This window comes from Urocitellus parryii, chromosome 1 (assembly GCF_045843805.1).
Source record: "Urocitellus parryii isolate mUroPar1 chromosome 1, mUroPar1.hap1, whole genome shotgun sequence".
Classification (NCBI taxonomy): domain Eukaryota; kingdom Metazoa; phylum Chordata; class Mammalia; order Rodentia; family Sciuridae; genus Urocitellus; species Urocitellus parryii.
The window spans coordinates 20,775,440-20,791,273 of record NC_135531.1 but is presented as its reverse complement, the minus strand read 5'-3'; the positions used below and the strand labels follow the sequence as shown (position 1 = coordinate 20,791,273).

Sequence of the window (15,834 nt, the reverse complement as noted above, 5' to 3'; positions counted from 1 at the left end):
CAGCTATGGTTCCCCATAGCCATCATTTTTTTGTGGTAAACTAGGACCTCTAGATCCCTACAATACTATCCAATCAAGTAGTCCTTAGATTTAAATTAACACTAATTAAAATTAAGTATAATAAAAAAAATTTTTTTCCTTGTTTGTACTAACTGTAACTGCTCATTAGCCACCTGGGGCTAGTTGCTGCCATTCTGGAAAGCACAGATAGAGAACATTTCCATCATCACAGCAAGTTCTGGACAGCAATTCCCTAGAGCTTACACTGTATAACACCCTGAGGCTACTAATTCAGCCATCCTCTGTATCCATGGGTTCCGAATCTGTGCATCTAACCTCCAATCAAAGATATTCAGAAAAACAAAACTGTCTGTACTGAACATGCACAGATGTTTCTCTTGTCATTATTCCCTAAATAATATTGAATAAAAAGTATTTACACAGCATTTACATTTTTCAAGTACTATATGTAAAATATATGAGAGGATATGCATATGTTATACACAAAAACTATGCCACTTTATACAAAGGACTTGAGCAGTAGAGAATTTCATGAATTTTCTTTGGCATCCTCGAACCAATCCTCTGTGGATAAAAAGGGAGAACTATACTTCAGAGTAAAGAAATCATAGCATAAATGAACAGAACTTTAGTTAAAAAGAGCCCAGATCAAACCCAAAGGTAGAGATAGAACTAGAGAAGGGAACATTTCCCAGGATCCTTAGCTTTCTAGGAATACCTGATGCCTGATATTCAATGGCAGAGTGTAGAGATTCTAGCCACGTGGGGTGGTGGGGGTACTATATCATGGTTAGACCTAAGCTTGCTGTGCTAAGCAATGAAGTCAAGAGCAAAGATGCAAAGAGCAGGAATCAGTCCCTAGGTTTCTCTCTCCTCCCTATTAAACTCCCCTAATTCTTAATGTCAGCAACATTAGTTATACTCCCCTCTCCATGGTCCTAGAAACACTATTTGGAGATGGGCACACTGGAATCTTGGCTGACCTGGTAGGTGGAGGTAGTCCATCCCTGCAGGAAAAGGAATATTAGTATCACATTTTCAAGCTCTTGTTCTTAGCTGTCAAAATAATAGTAATTATGTTGTGTCCGTTTGAAAGTATGTGAGCAATATGAACAGGTCTTTATCATTTTCAAAGTAGAAATTCTTCACCTATAACTGAAACATCATACCAATAACATTTTTAAATGATCCAAAAGCACCACTAGGGAAGGAAACTTTCAAAGAAGCAAGATATGTAACATGATAGCTAATAAAAAGAAATGCAAAAGCTAGATATACTCTTTTATTATAAGAGTTGCTCTTTGGAACCTTAAATTGAAGAAATTCTATTAAACCGGAACCATGTTGATGGCAAAGCGCAGTCTGGGAATGTGACAAAATGACAAGGTTGGTGTTATAAGTTAAACCATATCTAATTTGATGGCTCCAAAACTTCTCAGTTTCTGATTCCTAAAAATGATGCCCCAACTCTTCCATTAAGACAAGTTCTTGCTTTCAATACCTCCATAGCTACCACTAGACATACAGATAACTTTTGAAGTAAAATACTAACTTTGAGATCATATCTATTGTGGAGATTGTTTTTTATCAAGCAGAATGTTATTTAGAAATTGATTTCTCTTCAATTTCTATTTTAAAATACTATCCAGAGCCAGGTACAGTGGAGCACACCTGTAATCCCAGTGACTCCGGAAGCTGAGGCAGGAGGATTGTGAGTTCAAAGCAGCCTCACAAAAGCAAGGCACTAAGCAACTCAGTGAGACTCCGTCTCTAAATAAAATACAAAATAGGGCTGGGGATGTGGCTCAGTGAACAAGTGCCCCTGAGTTCAATCCCTGGTGCCAAAAAATACACACACACACACACACACACACACACACACACACTATCAATATAGGATTTACATATAGGAACACCTCTCTTTGTAGAAAATAGTTCAGCTTAAGCAATGTTATACAATAAAGTATGGTTGACTATTGACCTGTGACTGTTTCAAAAGATATGCAGGAATTTTTTTTTGGGGGGGGGGCTGGCATACTAATTACATGTATATGCAAATAGCATACAGGTCTCCCAGGACCTGTAAAACATATATTATACAAATATAGACAGGAACAGTCTTTTTAATCATCTTTACATTATTGACTTACTTAACAATCTTCCTTTTTGTTTTTAGTTTAGATGAAATAAAAGCACATTTTCACTCAACCCATTTCTAAATGACTTCAATGAGTGGAGCTTGAATTTCTGGTGAGTTATTACACACTCTGCTGCTTCAACAATAATATTAAGTAAACAAACTTTGAACACTAATGCTAAATGAGATTTTAGACATGACTGAGGATGAAACTGGTGGACTGGACCTTATTTCCCAGTTCCCTGGGAAGTGAGAGGTATGATCTGAGTTTAGTAGGGTAATGCCTGGCATTTGATAATGCCCTGTGTTCGTGGAGCATCTTCGCCCATCAAGGGGAAGCACTGAGACTCAGAGCCCCGGCAGGAAAATGTCACTCTACCCTCTGTCATTTTCTCTATTTCATGTCCCCATTCTAAGACTCTCTCGGGGTGCTGATTGTCTTCCTTTCCACACATGGCCTGAGCATTTCCAGGAGACGGGGAGTCTGAAAACTTTCCAGCCAAGATCAAGATGTTCCCAAATCAATACCAGTCTCAGAGTGCCAAATGTTAAGGCAGTGAATTCTATTATGAAGAATCAGGAAAAGAATCTAATACAAAAGAAAAAGGGCCATCACATTTTCAGAAATTCTCCCCTAATACGCTATACCTTTCTGAGAGTTGCAAGGTTCCTAGGAAGACCCCAGCTAGAGGTCAGTGACTTGTATGTTTTGTGGGTCTCACTCCTAAGGAACATCTTCCACTACCTTTTGTAAATGGGGGAAAAAATACAAACAAACCTGGCTTTGGTGAAGGAGGTGTGAGAATTGAACAAGAAGGTCATGCTATTCTCAGAGAGGAAGGGCTGTTTCACCACAGCCTCACCACACCAACCGAGACAGCAAAAAGAATTCTTCTCACACAGCAGTATTCTCAGAAGCACTATCAATCATTTGTTTATATTTCTTCTAACAGATTTTACCCATCATCAGTTTTAGAAGAAATACTTTTAGGCCTTAATAGTGGACTTTTTTCTATTAGAGTAAAACAACTATTTCTATCAAGAGTATGTGGTTTTCATATAAGTAAGTTGGAGGAGTAAAACCAGGCTGAGAAACATTGACTGACAAAAGAATCAATTATATGGAAATCCATCACATGATGGGACAATCTCTCTGACCCTTGACAACTTTGTTTCTACTTTGAGTCAAGCATTTCTAAAGAGTTAAAATTTTGTTGCTTCATTCAACCAGTTCTTAATTCAAAATAACAGTCAACAAGTTTGTTGACCAATTTGGAAAATTGGAAGATGTAAGATTTTGCATTCTACACCCAAAGCGATATACATGAATCCAGAATGTAAAGTACTCAGAGGGTGTTAGCAGAATTTCATAAAGCAGGAGTAGAAGGGCATTCACAAACACCATCCAAGAATACATTTGATTAAACTCTCCACTTGATTAAAAATCAACATATCAAACTGCCTCTGTGGGGCAGCTTCGTGAGCGTGGAACTCCTGCTTACCTGTACTGTCTTGGTTCTGTGAGGCAATCTATATTGGCCAAGAGGAGTAAGGGGATTAGACAATTATCTGCCTCCAAGAATAGGAGGGGATTATGTCTGCATCATCTTGATAAACTGTGTTCATCAAACTTACTACATAGTTCCCCATCCCAATACCATGTGAAGAGCCCCAACTTTCCTGGTTTTAGAGGCTGGATGGGACTGTGCAAGGGGCACTTTGGGGCCCATGCTTCATCTTCTCTCTCCTTTCTTTAATCTCTTAGCAACAGTAGGTTGTTAGTTTGGTGTGGAACCATTGGTTTTGCTTGTGTTTACTGTAGTCCACTACTCTGTTCTCACAACCTAGAAATGATCATGTGGTACCATAAAATATTTATTGATGGAATATATTTCCGCCCTTAAATCAGGATACATCCAAGTCAATCTGCAACCTACGTGGAAGGCACCCAACTCTTAGGGTATGAAATATGACTCCATGCCTCTTCAAAACCACACACAGCAAGCGCATCATCCTGTGGAGCGCCATCAGGCCTGGAAGACCCTGTCAAAGTTAAGATGGTGGTGAAAACCAGCCCCCCAGAGTCCTGCCTCAGTCTGAAATTCAACACATCTTGGGTTTCTCATCTGCACTTGATATAATGTACCCCAACTCTTGTGAAGGGCTGGGCCTCTTGCTCTTCTGACATAGGTCAGCCTCTGGAGAAGTTGAATTCCCAGATGCAGTTTTATGCTGGGTGGCTTATTCGAGAAATCCAGATTTGAAGAATGATTACGTATCTCAGTCCTGTGTCATAAAAATCTGCTTACCCCATCTTCTAGTCTTTGCTTATTTGTTTAATTTCCTTTGTGGGGGTCCTGGCCAAAAAAATGAGGTGCTTCTGAGGGATGTTTTAGAGACATTTTATGGTGTTTAATCTTCTCACTCAAGCAGTTACTTTTCAATTGCAAATGAAAGAAGTTTTCAAATGTGGAAGTTAAACAGAAAATATATTCAGAAACATGTTAATAAATATCTTTTAAATAACTCTTCTCTAGTCCTTGCATGGAATAGAGTAGAGGCTGCTGGAATGAGTACAGGTAAACAATGCACTATCCCTGCCTATGCCGGAAATCACAGACTGGATTAAGCATAAGAGTGGAGTGATCCCTGGCCATCAGGTTCCTAGGAGATGTTGCTTCCAGAGGGAAAGAGAGACTTGGTGGCCCCAGAACCCAAATGACTAGAAGAACGGCAACTGAATGTGACCAAATACACTGTGAGGCACAGGTTATCTGAAATCAGATAGCTGTGTCCTGTGCCCCCATTAGACAGGAAGCAAAATACCACTGTTGGAGACGAAGCTGATACTACAACCCAAGCCCTGCTCACTCCAGAGCCCCAGTTAAACCTGATATGACTCATACCCAGAATCAAAACACAAATCTATCTAGAGCAGTAGACTTGAAACCCATCATGCCCAGGAAACAGGGATCTCTCCTTAGCCACATCTGCAGGCACAGGCTACAAGAAACATGGAGATATTTTTTCTGTACATGTCTTCACAATTTCTTTTGGATTTCTACATGATTTCTACATGTCTCTTCATAACACTTGGTATCTTTTGGCCACCCACCTCTAAATAAATCCGGATAAATAAATCCATCGAAAAGTCAGACTTGTGTATTTAATTAATAAAGATAGCTTCCTACGATAAGGAGACATTTTACCCAACCTCAACACAAAGGTTCTTCTTCTGGTCTGCCAATAGAACAAAGTTGAGCTTTCCAGCAAGAAACAAGGGTGCCCTATTAAATGACTGCTATAGTTCTCATCTAGCAGCACCTGTTTTCACAATTCTCAAATCAATGTGTATCCTGAGCTCAGCTTCCAACTCTGTGAAATAAAAAGTAAATATATGAATTAGAACATGGAAAGTGTCCAGACCCTCAACCCAGAGCCACTAAAATACATAAAATCTTTTTTATTTTATTTTATTTTATTTATTTATTACGTGGTGCTGAGGATCCAATCCAGTGCCTCACATATGCGAGGCAAGCACTCTGCCACTGAGCTATATCCCCAGCTCAAAAATATATAAGATCTTAAAGGAGACCATTAACCCAATCTATGTCCCCAGACCAGGAGATGAGTACAGCCAGGCACAGAGGTGGCAAGTTGAGAGGCTCTCTTGAGCAAAAAAAGGTAAGGGGTCATTACCTCCAGGACCATGACCTGAGGTCACTCGCTGTTTTATCCCCAGACACAGAACATGCAGAGAAAGAGCTGTGATTTCCATTGTATTTTCCAGCCGCTGGCACGGCCCTTCATGGGGAGATCTCACACATCCACACTATGAAACCAAAGCTCAGAGCTGGGAGGAGGAGGCTCTGAGCAAAGAAGTGCCATGATGAAAAATCTGCTCTGGATTATGCCAATGATCCCAGACCATGTCACAGCCAACCTCTTAGTGTTCATGGGAGCTTCAACATTAAGGGCCAAGAGCAGGGAGGGGAAAGATAAGGATTCCACCAGGTGAAGGTCAGCTGGTGTCTCAAGGAAAGATGTTCCACATGAAATCTGAGAGCACAGCCCAGCCTTAAAACAATCACAGTGCCAGATGCACTCACGCACACCTGTAGTCCCAGTAATTCGGGAGGCTGAGGCAGGAGGATCACAAGTTCAAAGCCAGCCTCAGCGATTTGGCAAGTTCAATATAAAAAATAAAAAAGGGCTGGAGATGTGGTCCAGTGGTTAAGCACCCCTGGGTTTACACCCTGATCACAAAAAAGAAAAGAAAAGAAAAGAAAAAAGAAAGAAAGAAAAGAAAAACAACCACAAGAGTATGTTGAACAGTCGTTGTGGGCCTACTGCTCAAAGAAATGGCCTCTGCTCTCACAAAAGTCTTTAAAATGATGGGAAGAAAAGCTGTTTCAATCTATTTGACAAACCAAGTCTCCTCTCAGCCCTGAGTAGGAAACTCAAGATTCAGTTGCAGAACCTGAGGCTAACATGTGGTCTCTTTCTGGTCCCCAATTGAGACTGAAGCACTAAAGATTTACAGGTCATAAAAATAGAAGTATTTCCCCACCTAGAAGTGGACCATCTAAAAGGAGGTGAAGAAAGAGTGGGTAGGAGGTGTGGTTATAGTTAAAGTATTCAAACTTTCATTAGTAGCCAAGAAAGAAAAGCAATGTTAATTAGTTGCACACGTTGGCTGTAGCACTAGGAACTACACAGTTGTGATTCTATCCGATCCCTATTTTAGAGCTAAGGAAATAGATTCAGAGGAGGCAAGCTCACAGTTAACTACTGAGACTCTTTATTTCTGCCCTTTTCTTACCCCTAGAAAATGCAGTATGTTGACAAGGAAGAAACACTGGAAGGAACATGAAATCAAAAATGATCCAGATTTTTGAGCTGAGGTTAATCATTTAGAGTCACGTGGCTGTCCCCAAGGCCTGGTCCCCAAATCATGCATTTAGAGCTTCCAGGCGGTTCTCATCATGACGATGAAGTACACATCAGTGTCAATGGATGCGCTCACACCTGCATAATAATTCATGAACTCCTCTGGGGTCACCTGTAGTGAAAAAGTTAAACACCAAAACAAACTTTGTTTCCGTCCCTTTTAATGGAGGTTCATCTTCTGCCCCTGCAAAAAGAAGGAAAACTTAGGTCAAGGAGGCTGTGTGTGTGTGTGTGTGTGTGTGTGTGTGTGTGAGAGAGAGAGAGTGATCACTACCAAGTAACAGATCTAAAGCAAAAGCAAAGGCAAAGCCAAGCTGGGGGTGGCTGCAAGAGAGGCTCAGGGCAGGAGAGGAAGGAAGTCTAGAAAATGTCCAGATCAGCCTAAATGGAAAGTGAGACGCGGCGTCATCTTTTCTTTATGAGCAGCAGCCCAGGGGTTCAAATACATAAGACTGAAATTCAGAATAAGAAACAAGTGGTCTTTAATACTGTCTTCCCGTGGCCCATCCAAAACATGCCAGGTCCTGTGTCAAGATAAGGCAAGTTTCATCTTTCAGAACCTGGAGTCATCCTGTGGGTAAAGAAACAGATGTCTAGTCAACTGGCCTGGCTTTCATGCATTTCCAAGATAAAAAACTACTCATCCAAGGCACAGAGTGAGCAAACCATTGCTTCCTGTCCCCACCTCCCACCCTACCAGGTTCTCTCTCCATTCTAAGCCTAGGACTGTCTCTCTGGAATCCCCCAGTGATGATGGTGAACTCTGGGTTGGGTATGACTACCAGGTCTGTGATATTCAGGTGGCATCAAATGCTGTAACTGCAAAAAAGTAAAAATAAAAATAACCTTTGAGAGTATTTGAGAGATTAATGTGGCTGATTAAGATAATGTCATAGTGTATTTATCCATACTAGGATTTTATAGTACTTTCCTTTTGGAAAGAAGGAAAAACACCTGTCAGTCTTTTGTGCTCATGAGAGTGGGTAATGTGTGCACTCCAATTGTGTTGGCTGATATGATGTGCTGAGTCAGGAAAGACGTGTCCTGCTGGACCTCGAAGGTGCTCATTTATCCCAAAACACAGATCTTCATATATGCCAGATGAAGGCACAGTATTGATGGCTGATTGGGAAATTCATTGTTCTCTAATTAACCCTCAATTTTCAGCACTCATTAGGAACTGAAAACATCACAAAGAGGGAAATCCATAAAGAACCAAAAACCTCTGTCCATAACAGCACGCTCTTCCCGTGCCACATTTTTGGTAGCATGCCTATCTCTTCCAAGGATCATAGGAGTTCATTGACCCACTTGCCTTTTTTTTTTCTTTTTTTGCCAAAATTTTAAGTAAACAGAAAAGAAAAAAAAAGTCACAGAACCCACAGTTTATCTTCCTTGTCTTACCCTCTACCCTCACCCCTGATCCCACAAAAACAAAAAAAAAGGGGGGGCTTAGGACGAAAGGCTGAACCAATAGTGGAACTGTGGTCTACAAATACAAATAAATAGTATATGCACAAAAGCAACTTATTTTCTTTATTAAAAAAATTTACTATAAAATTTCTCTGTATCAACAATTCCTATGCATTTAAAATATGATTCAAAGTACAAAAGTTTGAATCATTTCTCCTGAACATTTTTATCATGCCTATTAAATGAGAAACCCCTATAAGCCCTTTAGGGGTTAAGCCCCTGTAAGCATAATGCCCAGTTAATAAGTGCTCAATAAATGTTGCCCAGATTTATCATTATGCTAACTGAGGTTCACGTGCATATTGATGGGCATTTACTAATTAAAAACAGAAATGTCTGATTTGTGAGAGCTAAGGTTCTCAAATTTGAATGTACATAGGAGACAACTGGCACATTTATTAAATATGTAAATCCTAGGGCTTCACCAAAAAAAAAAAAAAGAAAAAAGTTGGGCTCTGTTGTTCTGCAGGGCAGCCAGCAACACACATTCTTAATAAAACATCCCCCAGTGATGATGGTGAACTCTGGGTTGGGTATGACTACAAGGTCTGTGATATTCAGGTGGCATCAAATGCTGTAACTGCAAAAAAAAAAAAAAACCAATAACCTTTGAGAGTATTTGAGAGATTAATGTGGCTGATTAAGATAAATGTCAAAAGGGGCAGGAGGAAGGACTTTAAATCATCTGAATCACAACAACTGGCTCTTCTGTGTGAGTTGGAGAAAAGGGCAGCTGAGGTTTCCCCTGGCAGTGAGGAGGAACCACCTGCAGAAGGAGGCAAGAGCCAGCCGGGGTCTGCCCGGAGTTGGGCCAATGAGGGGAAATGGCAGTTGGCTATTTTTCCACTGACATCTCCGAGATCAAAAGCCAGTCGTACTGGAAGAAAACGCACGGTTCCGTTGTTTCTGTCCTAAGCATCGGGCTGCTCTACAAAATCTAGACCCCTTTTTTATGTACCTCTACAATCCCTTGACCTAGAAGAGAGGGAACTTCTCTATCCTTGACAAGAAAACATCAGTATTTCCTGTCCCCCACCCCTTGACACTACAACTCACGAAAGAGTTTCATGGGAAAAGCTTGGGGAAATTCCCTTCAGAGGGCAAGGCTTACTTCTTTCCTCCCGTAAACACCACCTCTTCTTCCTGTCCAGTGCCCCACTTACCTTTTCTGGTGTTGCAAGGGGTTAAGAGGCAACCTTAGGTTCTATCGCTGTTGACTGAGGCCAATGAGAGAATCCCCTTTCCACAACCACGACCCTTAGGTCACCCAAGAAAACTGGCTTTGGGTTTTACCATTGTTGTTGCTTTTAAGTTCATTCGCTGGGCACACACCTGTATTCCTGCAGCTAAGGAGGCTGAGGCAGAAGGACCACAAGTTCAAAGCCAACCTCATCAACTCAGCGAGGCCCTAAGCAACTTAGTGAGACCCTGTCACTAAATAAAAAGTACAAAAGGGCTGGGGATGTGGCTCAGTGGTTCAGCATTCTGGGTTCAATCCCCTGTGCAAATAGATAAATAAATAATCAATCTATTTATGGCTATTGATAAAACACAGATGACATCTTCCTCTCGTCTTAGATACAATGATTTGAATATAATCCCTTACCCTAGTATGCTGTGCTTTTGTAACTTGAAGATAACAGCTAATGGAGACGAGGTGGTTGCTTTGTTTTCAAGTTCATTTTAATTTAGAAATGCAAGTAAATCTCAAAGGATGCAAAAGAGAAGAACCAGGGGAAATTCTCTTATCTGAAATTCCCTTTATCAAAAGTTGCTTTTTGATAAGCCATTTCCACGTAGCAAAGGGTGATGACTAGTGATGCCCATAAGGATAAATGTAAAAGCCACCAAAACGTCATGAAAAGCCTTGTGAATTTGTAGCAGAAAACTGAATCGTGGTCTCATTTTGAAGTTATATATGTTTTATTGCAGTCTATCTCATAGGAATGTGCCTAGCTACATATGAAGAGTACAGTAGGATCCCCTACTGGGGTGTGTGTGTGTGTGTGTGTGTGTGTGTGTGTGAGAGAGAGAGAGAGAGAGAGAGAGAGAGAGAGAGAGAGAGAGATCTATTTTATTACTTTGTTTTTCAACTTTCCAGACGACCTCTATACATACAGTACCAATGTGTTAAAATTTCTAAGGCTTTGGGCCTATTTCCTATTAAAAATTTGCAAACCAAAACAGGAGAAATTTCATTTAGATCAAACCTTTTTTACTTACCAGTCCGTCTTTGTCATAGGGTGAGTCAAAGTTATCCAGAAATTTCCGGAAGACCTGTTCCTCTGTCCACTCTCCATTTTGGTACTTGGGATGGTGTTTTGCATTGTACAACCCGCGAAGGTCTTCGATTGTGATGACGCCATCTCCAGTCTTGTCTAACTTTCTGAAAGCTTGCATGATTACCTCTTTTCTGGCTCTGGACATGGGAGGCTAGATGAACAGACACATACACGTACACACATATGCCAATGAGCCTTTCCTGTATTACACATGATGAAATATCTTACTCCCTCCATAACGTGGACCAGCTTGTGTATCACTACATGAGATGCACTATGATTGCCCACAACAGGCTCTCAGCCCATTTGCAGTCTCCTGCCCACAGTGTACAAACAACTTGCGAAAACCAAACCTCAAAGTAGCCGAACCAAACCACGTGAAAGCCAAACTTGGCAGATCACCCTGATTCACAGCCTACTTACTCTTAAAGTGAGAAGAAATTCATTGAAGTCTATTGTTCCATTTCCATCTTTATCAAATCTCCGGAAAAGCTCTTCAGCCTCTTCCTTTTCCATGACTACAGCATAATCATTTAACCCCTTTACAAATTCTTTGAAATCAAGGGTTCGGTTGTTATTGTCATCCATAATTCGAAACACTCTGAAGAAAACACATGCACACATAAAGTAAAAAACAAAAGCAAAAATTCCCCACAAAGAACAAGGTATAAGTGTAAAGATTTAAAAAAGAAAATGACTCAAAGTTTTTCAAAGTGAAATACAGAAGTCTGAGATTCTTCTCTGTGCCCTGCCAAAATTGGAAAGCCTCTTCTCAGCTTCTCAAAAAGAAAAATAAACCCTAAACCACACACATGCACATTCACACACACAGATACACACACACACGCGCACACACACACACACACACATACACATACACATGCACAATTGCACTGTGGGATTCTAATTATATGACATGTGCCGGAAAGGCCCATGTTAAAGGCTTGGTCAAGAGCCTATGGAACTATTGGGAGATGGAGGAACTTCTAGGAGGTATGTCTCATGGGAAGGAAGTTAGCTCATCAGGGGTGCCCTTGAAGGGGACATTGGGACCACAGCCTCTTCCAGTTTTTTTTTTTTTTTTTTTTTTGCTCTTTGCTTCCCAGCTGCCATGAGGTGACTAGCTTTGCTCCACCATGCATTCCTCACCAGGATGTGCCACCTCACCATAGGCCCAAAAGCAACAGAGTGGTCATGGAAATAATGAGCCAAGATAAACCTTTCCTTCCTGGTAACTTGTTTCTCCCAGGTATTTTGTTACAGTAATGGAGAACTCCCACCATATATAAATTTTTTTAGGCATCCAAACTTTGCTTATTGACTCAAAAAGACCCAAACCCTTTCCATCTTTCAATTAAAGGAAAGCAAAAAAATATATAAGTCAGTACATCAAAAATCCTATTTTAAGCTATGTTTCTTGATAAGATCCCCAGAACCTATCATAGAGTATAAATGTTGGTTTTCATTTTTTCAACATAATCCACTGACCATATAAAACATATAAACACTGTGTTAGTTACAGAAAGACTGCACCTAGAAACATGCCTCATTATATCCAACTATGTTGGATCACCTCCACCCACAAGGTACTCATGTCCTTCTCATGAAAGAAATAACATAGCTTCTAATTTTGTTTAATTGTTATGCTTCAGGTCTTCCATCCATCTCACCACACCCTATTACATGATCTTCCTCCTTCACACATTCCCTTTCTCCTCTATCATCTGCCACTACCCTCAGAACAGCTCTGGGCATTTTCTGTCTCGCTAGTATTCTGACAGGTAGAGAGAGTTCTCCGTTAGGATCTCAAAAACCTGAGCTTGATTTTCAGTTCTTCTGGTAAACTGGCTTTGTGACTTTAGGCATACGTTGTGACTTTCCTGGGTCTCACTTTGCTGTAAGAGACTCAGTCAGTTAATCTTTAGTTCCACATGAATGCTAAAATAATGTACAATTTTGAAGTCACAACTTATGCTTTTGTCTATGTTAGTTATTTGTAACAATAATATAGATTCTTACTCCTCTGAATTTCACACTTTATGTAAAAATCAAAAAGAACACTTTGCATGAGAGCATCACATAGATTCCAGAGGGAGGAGACTTGACTATTTTTAGCTATCTATCTATTTATTTATTTATTTTGCTGTTACATGTTTACAATGTTATGGTCATTCTGTCAAAATTCGCTTTCTGGATGAACAAATGATAAATTAACAAACAAATCACACTGATACAGGAAATGGATTGATCTGTTTTCTTTGTAAAATATATGTAAATTTATAAGATATATGTAAATTCAAAATAAATGATGTGTCATTTAAGCACCTTATGTTATTCAATAAAATTTAATATTGATTAGGCACTTATAAGGTGCCAAACTTTGCACTAAGCCCTGTGAGGAGGAATACAAAGGTAATGAGACTCCATCTCTGTCCTTTTAAAGAGCTTATTGAGAGACAGAAAAACTCAGAAGAACAGTCATTATTCAGTAGTTTTCATGAGAAGTGACATCATAAAAATAAAAGTTAATAGAACTCTAACAATAGCGATTGAATGATTGGAAGACAAAAGCCTGAGAGCAAAGAAAACCGTAAGAAAATCTTAGGAAAGATGCTCAGTGCCTGCACATAAGCAATTGAGATAAAGATAAGAAAAGAGATCACAAGATGTTGTAGAAGTAGAGTCATCAATGTGGTGGTCAATGAAGGTACTTCCTGAGTTTCCAACCCAAGGAACTGTTAGAGTGACTGAAAGGGTCAGGACTGCAGGGGAAGCTCTGTTTGCAAGAAGGGATGATTAATTTTATTTTATTTTGAACAGTAACACAACTATTAAAGATACTCAGTAGGTAACTGGCTAGTTAACAAGGAAGAAGAAGAAGAAGAAGAAGAAGAAGAAGAAGAAGAAGAAGAAGAAGAAGAAGAAGAAGAAAAGAAGAAGAAGAAGAAGAAGGGGATATAAATTACGTGATGAGTTTGGAGCCCAGGAGAAGACTTGATGCTGAGAATGTGGAAGGAGCCAGAGTAAAGATGAGCTCAACTCCGGAGTGGGTGAGATGTATAGTGAATTAAAGATGCTGGCAAAAGAATCTTGGGTAACGTCTACATTTGTGTCATAATTGGGAATGACTGAGAAGGAAAACTGTTGGAAACCATCAGACTTTGAAGTCAAAAAAGCAAAGGTGCCAAAGTCATGATAGACTCATTCTGGTCTTAGTCAGAAGAAAGACTCCAGACCGAGTGGAAAGATTGTTCTAGGAGCCAACCCTTCACAGAAGAACGTGTCCTGGAGTTGGCGAATAGTAGAGCTTACCCTGAGGACATGCCCTTCAAAGGCAGGCTGGGGGTGGGGGTGGGGAAATGAGCAAAAGGAGGGAATATTTCCTGGGATCTGGGATCAGAGTGAAGGAGAGTGTCTACCTGTCAACAGACCCTAGTGCAGGGTGGAGGGAAGGAGCTGCCTCCATTGAGTTGAGGAGAGACTTAGAGAAGGCAGAGGCCAGTAAGAGAGGCCAGGGATGAGGTAACATCTGTTCACAGTGAAGGGCTGAAGAAAGTGCAGGGTGTAATGGCACCAACAGGTGGAGAGGGCACCATTGGCAGGAAGGAGTGGACTGAATGATGGACCAGGAAGTAGAGGGTAAAGCAGGGTCCCTAAGGGGACTGCTCTGAGAAACAGGGAGAGGTTGAAGAGACACGGTACTGAAGGAAGAGGACTTGCCTTTGGACTGGGACCATGTGGTCACCCGGCTTCACATACCTGTAGCCTGGGCCTCTGATAGAGCTCCAAGTCTGAGACCTGGGATGGTTTAAGGTGATATCAGATGGACCTAAAGCCTTCCACAACCTCTGGATGCAGAGTTGGGTGTCTCTCCCACTGACTTTCTGTACTTCTCCAATATACAACTGCTCCCACCACCCAGGGCCCCATTTACATGACTCCATGGGAACCGGAGAAGCCTAGTTCACCGGGAATCGTCTGGCCCACAGCAGACTCTCAGTGTAGTTTGTTATAATGCACAGGGTCTGCCCTTAGGGGCTCACAGTCTCCTTTTGCCCTTGGGTTTCTCAGCCCTGAGGGTGACACACTACCAGAGAGTGTGAGGATTGGCTCAACAAGACAAAGACACCCATGGCAGACACCACAGGCAATCCCAGTGCCACTAGAGCTGAGAAAGACAAGACTGCCTGAGAACAGAACCCCAAATTCTATAATCACTGCCAAACCACTGTCCTTTCCTCCCTCTTCCAACCCAGCCGGTCCTATCCCAGTTTCAGGGAGCTCCTGTCTCATTGTCCTGCTCGGAGTCTGTGCTACCTGGCTGTGCCTCTCCCCTTACCTCGGGAGCCCTGCCCTCTTTCAGCTGCACCTGGGCCTTGCTGAATCTGGGATTAAGAACTAAAAATGGTCACAAGAGACCTGAGAGATCAACTCTTCCAAACTCTGCATTTCACAAGTAAGGGAATAACTCGGCCCAAGATCACGAAGCACTTCTAGCCTCACCTGGACCCCCCCAGCCTCTCCTGCATCCTACCTGCCAAGTCCTTTGATACCTGCAGAGCCCCTGGCCAGGCACTGCAGTCGGAGTCTCTCAATGGGATCCGTGGCCGTGGTGAGTTTCTTCTTGGACTGGATGGCCATCTCTCGGTCATGGCGTGCTGTCCCTGCCATCTGAGAGGAGAGTTCACAGCACATTAGCAGAGCTCCCCGCCGCACCACCTGCCTCTGGCTGAACAGGAGATAGCAATCTTGCTGAGAAGGAAATTTACAGCTCACTTTGCCATCAGATCTCCCAGGAATAGTCTCAAACCTCCTCCCAGAATTTCCAATTTTTAACCAAGCGGACTGTGTGCCTGGCATATTTATTACTTACTGGACCGTGTCCCGAGGCCATCTGCTTTCCCCAGCTCAACAATGAATACAAAGCCATTTTCTCATTCTGAAGCCCTCCTCCCTCCATAAAAAGTCCAA

The 15,834-nt window shown here is 41.4% G+C and overlaps 1 protein-coding gene across 2 annotated transcripts; it reads right to left on the bottom strand.

Annotated features, from left to right (window-relative positions):
* Positions 1 to 7,118: 7,118 nt before the first annotated feature.
* Capsl (calcyphosine like) lies at positions 7,119 to 15,534 on the bottom strand. 2 transcript variants are annotated; one of them, XM_026401804.2, is made up of 4 exons: positions 15,398 to 15,534; positions 11,287 to 11,464; positions 10,805 to 11,014; positions 7,119 to 7,220 (listed from the first exon to the last, which is right to left on the bottom strand). In XM_026401804.2, the coding sequence occupies exons 1-4, from the start codon at positions 15,532 to 15,534 to the stop codon at positions 7,119 to 7,121; spliced, it is 627 nt and encodes a 208-aa protein (XP_026257589.1). The 2 variants fall into 2 exon arrangements, with proteins under 2 accessions (XP_026257589.1, XP_077651660.1); XM_077795534.1 differs by lacking the exon at positions 10,805 to 11,014.
* Positions 15,535 to 15,834: the final 300 nt, after the last annotated feature.

Excerpts from the sequence above, each read along its gene's own strand:
- Capsl (XM_026401804.2), bottom strand. The coding sequence starts at position 15,534 with ATGGCAGGGACAGCACGCCATGACCGAGAGATGGCCATCCAGTCCAAG. Across the intron at positions 11,465-15,397 it reads GGTATCAAAGGACTTGGCAG|AGTGTTTCGAATTATGGATG; the intron begins GTAGGATGCAGG and ends TGTTTTCTTCAG. Across the intron at positions 7,221-10,804 it reads CCTATGACAAAGACGGACTG|GTGACCCCAGAGGAGTTCAT; the intron begins GTAAGTAAAAAA and ends TTTTCACTACAG.